The 5,697-nt window shown below is 42.3% G+C and overlaps 1 protein-coding gene across 2 annotated transcripts; it reads left to right on the top strand.

Annotated features, from left to right (window-relative positions):
• Nucleotides 1–4,050, top strand: LOC124156196 (proteoglycan 4-like). Of its 2 annotated transcripts, XM_046530581.1 has the most exons (3): nucleotides 2–298; nucleotides 1,186–2,422; nucleotides 2,630–4,050. In XM_046530581.1, the coding sequence occupies exons 1-3, from the start codon at nucleotides 254–256 to the stop codon at nucleotides 3,445–3,447; spliced, it is 2,100 nt and encodes a 699-aa protein (XP_046386537.1). In that variant the 5' UTR covers nucleotides 2–253; the 3' UTR covers nucleotides 3,448–4,050. The 2 variants fall into 2 exon arrangements, with proteins under 2 accessions (XP_046386536.1, XP_046386537.1); XM_046530580.1 differs by having other exon boundaries at nucleotides 1–298; nucleotides 1,186–4,050.
• Nucleotides 4,051–5,697: the final 1,647 nt, after the last annotated feature.

The following is a 5,697-nucleotide window of genomic DNA, read 5'->3' as shown; positions in this document are numbered from 1 at the left end:
CAGCAAGCCATTCGCCGTCATTCTTCAGGTGTCTCCCGCATCACAAGGGAGTCTCCATTGTAAGAAGAGCAAAAACAAAGCTTAATATTGCAGGAGGAGGCCCCTTCAAGAGGGCAATCATCGTTAAACTTTCAGCCGAAGTTTACGACGCTCACGATCGCCTGGAATCTACTATTACTGATCTCGGGTGGACCTAATCTGAGCCCTCTCAGAAAATTCGACGTATTACTTCAGAGCGAAAAGCGACTGCACAATGAAGTGGTGGACGATATTGCTGGCGATTATCGTGGGCGTGAATGTAAGTATTATCGTTAAAGGCCTATGCATTAAGTGAGATACCTTTAAGGAAGTGGGCTTCGGACGGTGCGATATACCATGCATGTACACTTTTCGCATACATATTTGAAAGAAAAAAAGAATGTTATGCAGCCATAGACCCTTATACAACATCTATCGAGTCCAAAGGGCACAACTAGCGTACAGATAATGTTGTTTATTCTATCCTTATGTTTGGTGATTCACAAATTAACCTTCAGGAGGCAGATTCGAAACAGCGCGATTCAAGACAAGTGTAATTTTCGCATGTGTAACAAAAATAATAGACGTAATCATACACATCATTAATCGAGGACAAAAAGCAAAATTAGGGTATGGAGAGTATAAATAATTCAATTTCTACATTTTTATTATTGTTTTTTTTAATTTTTTGACATTTTTTTCTATTTTTACATTTACTACAGTAATACGGGACGTGCTTAATTCTTTGTAACCTATCACTAACCTAACCACTTCTTGTTACATTATTCTCATCGGCCACAGGAATCGCTTATTGTATAATTCTACCTCCCTATCAGCTAACAACATACATATCAACTACATATCATTAAGAACAAAACACTTGAACTTGAATTCGCATGACGAAGTGCTCCTATTACCACGAGTCACCCGAATGTTTTTTTCCACTGTACTTTCCGCCTGAATACAACCTGACACAAAGTGACTGTTCCTGCATATAACAACAATGCTTTACGGTGGTTTCCACTGTTCTGACTTATGGCTAGTCTCACACACTACCCTCTAAGACGATAACACACACATAACGAAAGTAATTATACCTAAATATAATAAAATTTACCTTCGCAATGTACTTATTTACTAAAGCCTTCTTTACTCTTTACTCACCAGGTGGCTTCCGCTTACGTAACCATTCGTACTAGCGTCGACGAGTCGGCCAATTGCAAAGATCGATTCAAAGGAAGAATAGAATACTCGAGCGACTGCCAACCAGCCTCCAAGCATTTCATCAAAAAGATTCACGAAGGATTCCTGACAGCCCTCTACAGACTTATGTCAGCCACCGGAGGCGGACTGAACATAAACTTCACCCCAAAGCACGCCCCAAGCCATAATCCACACATCCATCACGGGAAGCCAAAAGGCGTGGACGCTCAGACTCAGACCGGCGGCGATTTCATCGTAGTCCCGATCGATGAGTTGAATCCACCACTTGACCCAAAATCTTTGCTGGATTCAAAACCCGAGACGCAATCTAAACCAGAAAAGCCTAAAACGGGCTCAACTTCGCCTTCAGGGTGGCAACAGACAGTAGGAGTACAAGACCAACCAAAGCAGAGTCAACAACCACAAGACGGTAAAACAACGCTGTACATTCCCACTGACTACCCAGTGACCTCCACGAAAAGTTCAGAACACGTAATTCCAGGAAAGACTCATCAGCAGCCAAATACTGAAGGACAGAAGAAGAATCCACAGAACTATCCGTCTTCCCCACAAAAAACTGGTGGCCAAACGCATTTCCGGCATCCCACCAATGTAATTCACAACATCGAAACCTCACACATCCCAGTTAAACGGCCTAATATTCATGACTACCCTACTAGTGGACAAGATCACGGAAAACCACAGGATGTGGAGACCTCTGGGCAGGGCTATGACCCCATCATTCCCGTTGACACTCCATCCACAGACCAGAATGATGCCTTCATCAGCATAATATCAGGATCGACCGTTCCGTCTAAGACACCTTACTCCACACCGACCAAAAGCGACAGCGATGATTCCACGGATCAAATCGCCAGCATACCTTCCAGCGAAAAAGTCTACCGGGATCCAAAGACCGGACAACTGACGAGACTGATACCAGTAGACCCTCACACAGGAAAGGTTCTTCCGTGGTCACCCGATTTCCACATTTTTCAGGAAACAGAAGAGCCTAAAAAACCCAACTTCGATGACTTGAGTGGGGACGAAGACGAAAATCCTTTCCTCACCCAAACCAATCAGGGAGGACAAACGGAAGGAGACGGGAAACCTCCTTTGTCCGACGATTCCCCAGGCGGGAAAGACATGACAGAAACTGTTATTAAGGGAACTCCTTACCTTTATGATCCATCAACACTCCCCGGAAAGCAAGGATCCGGTTATAATCCCTTCGAAACCCAAAATTCATGGTCCCCTGGAGGTATTCCCACCGGAAAAGACATCGCAGAAACACCCACGACGGATGAGACCGCTTTTGAAGGAAATCCTAACCTTTATGACCCGTCAACGCTCCCCGGCAAAAAGGATTCCAGTCACAATCCCTTTGAACCCGTAAAGCCATTGTCATCCGGCGTTCCCTCCGGAAAAGACACCACCGAGACCACCGCTGAAGTGGAAACCATAATCAAAGGAACTCCTTACCTTTATGACCCTTCAAAACTTCCCGGAAACCAAGGCACAGGTTACCATCCCTTTATAATCACAAAACCATGGTCATCTGAGTCAAAAGGTCATAAGATACCAACCGATACAGACGACCCATTCCAGTCCTTTACGAATGACGACCAAGACATTGCTATCAACATCTCTCCAAAAGGTTCATATCACGATGTGGACACGCATCCAGTAGAACCATCACAGAAGCCAGAGCCTCGCCCAGCTAACCTATGGATTCCACAAGATAACACCGACAAGAAACCTGCTCCACCCTTGAACCTACCCCCTCGTATAGACACCACCGAGACGACCGCTGAAGTGGAAACCATAATCAAAGGAAATCCTTACCTTTATGACCCTTCAAAACTTCCCGGAAACCAAGGCACAGGTTACCATCCCTTTATAATCACAAAGCCATGGTCATCTGAGTCAAAAGGTCATAAGATACCAACCGATACAGACGACCCATTCCAGTCCTTTACGAATGACGACCAAGACATTGCTATCAACATCTCTCCAAAAAGTTCATATCACGATGTGGACACGCATCCAGTAGAACCATCACAGAAGCCAGAGCCTCGCCCAGCTAACCTATGGATTCAACAAGATAAGACCGACAAGAAACCTGCTCCACCCTTGAACCCACCCCCTCGTCCATCCTGTGGACCATACTGTTGCCAGCAAAAAATCAAGGTTCCAACTCCAAAATGCAATTGCCCGAGGGCCTAGTTTGAAAAATACGATGTAAGAATGGTCAAGAAACAAATCTAGTCGACTCCGCTATTCTAAGGAATGGAAATTGAGAGAGGAAAGAGATGGCGCCCAAAACGTGTGCACCCCGGGGGCTTCTGGCTATCAACCTAAAATATCTTGCGGGCGTTCGTGAAGAGCCGCAAAAACCAATTGAAAAAAGAAGATAGGAGAGCTGGATTAACTAATCCAAGATCATATCTTCAAAACTAAAAATATCGATGTCATGCATAAAAAATGTGAATTCATCAAACACAAATGAGTATGCAGTAATGCCAAAACATATAGGTGTCTCGCACAAAACTTTCTCGAATTTTTAGTAAAACTATACTTCAAAGGCTTTATCAAAGGTATGTGATAAACGCACCAAAGCCAAAGACATTTTTTGAGATAAAATACATAGCGTCTCATGTATAGAGGGAGTTTTGTCGTGAACCTTACACCTTTAACTTGTGTTCTCTGAGACTGAAAAGCCACCATGTGGCATGAAATGAATGTTGAGCACAGGAAATCAAATCATATTCATTAATCATGTTAATATATTTATTACTTCCAAAATAAATGTACAGTGAAAATATTGAAGTAAGACTTTTAATTTCATGCAACACAACTTATGCCCTGTAATCCAAGAAAAAGTGTGATGCGCGAAGGCGTATCGATCAAGACCACAGGTCGCGAATAAATTGATCGCGCCTTGTGATCATGGGACCAAGTCGCAGCAGTAGCCTCACGGAAAACTTGTGCATACACGACTAAGTGTCGAGATGTCTGACAAAACAGTTTCCGTCGAAGTGCACTCACAGGTTTGACGCATCCTTGAAAACCACTTGACCACGCCCTTGGTCACGTCGCCGCAGACTTCCATGGGAACCAGGGCTTTACTTTCCAGATATCACTGACCAAATAAGGTTTGATATGTTTGAGTTTACAGTTTAGCCTAATAGATTACGCACAAAAGCGTGGGTAAGTCAAAAACTGAAGAAGTGACACACGCAAATTTCTCTAGCTTACGTTTCAATCAATGAATTCATGACACATTGGTCATCAAGATCGCTCTAGCTTTAATACCAACTTATCTGCTTTAATAAGTTAGTAATTATTAATACTCAGGTGACTTCTCTCCACGAGCCCTGCTCTTTCTGAAGCCTCATTCATCTATGATGTTTTCCCTAAAAAAATCTCCTGAAATTATTCCCTTTCCATTTCTGGTCAGACATTCATACCTATCCCACTACCAAAACTTTTCCGATGCAAAATATTCCGCGATTAGGAGTGGTATTTTATTCCAGGAGTTGTCTCAAGCTATAAGAGTAAATATCGTCTAACTACTTCAGGAGCTGTCATTAATAACATTTTTCGGGTAGCGATGCGCGCACTTAAAAAAGACCCGACCTTTCCACTAAACTAGAATTAATTAGGTACTACTTGCATAAATAGTAAACGGATCTATATTTTTACATATTATTATATGTAGTTATAGATTTTGAATTTCACTGAGAAAAAGGTACATTGTATCCTGTATTTCACAAAAGTATTTAGAATTAGATCAATACTTCCCAAAAAATTTTAACGACCAGCACAAAAACATTCTACCTTGAAAATACTTAAGACAATAGTTTAATCTCGTACATAGAAATTACTAATTAAATATATTCCATGAATGCATTAGAGGAGATAACTACAATCCTGAAAGAAACAAATTATCCAGGTAGGATGGATCAAAAAGGGCTTATGGGGCTTATTATGTAAGTCATTACTCCGGAGCTATGGAGCTATAAGAGTTATGATGGCTGCCATAGCTCAATTTGCGATTACAGTAGTCAAAATAACTCCTATAGGAGTTGCCAACTGGAGCTATCTCGGGGCTGGAATAACGCTGTCTTCAGACCCGTCCTTATGGTAACTCCAGCCCGATTTCCTTCGCTTCTCAACTGTCATTTGTAAATGTCTGCCGTCGGAATCTGGAGGATTTGGCCATAAATACTCTACAGGGTAATATAAACTCTATGGATTTGGCAACGGATCGACCAATAAATATATATTGGGGAAGGATGATGAGGGTGCTTGCGGAGTATGTAAGAAGAAGGAGGCATCTGATACTAGAAAGGAGACGAATATGGGATTCCCACAATCCGATCGAATTAAATTAAGACCATTTTCGAATGTTTTTTAGAGTGTCGAAAGACATTTTTCAACATCTCTTCCGGTCTCTGGGACCCACACTAAGGA

This window comes from Ischnura elegans, chromosome 3, assembly GCF_921293095.1.
Source record: "Ischnura elegans chromosome 3, ioIscEleg1.1, whole genome shotgun sequence".
NCBI classification, from domain to species: Eukaryota; Metazoa; Arthropoda; class Insecta; order Odonata; family Coenagrionidae; genus Ischnura; species Ischnura elegans.
Note: the sequence above shows the minus strand (reverse complement) of the source record. Positions and strands in the feature narration are given on the sequence as shown.

Excerpts from the sequence above, each read along its gene's own strand:
- LOC124156196 (XM_046530580.1), top strand. The coding sequence starts at position 254 with ATGAAGTGGTGGACGATATTGCTGGCGATTATCGTGGGCGTGAAT. Across the intron at positions 299-1,185 it reads CGATTATCGTGGGCGTGAAT|GTGGCTTCCGCTTACGTAAC; the intron begins GTAAGTATTATC and ends TTTACTCACCAG.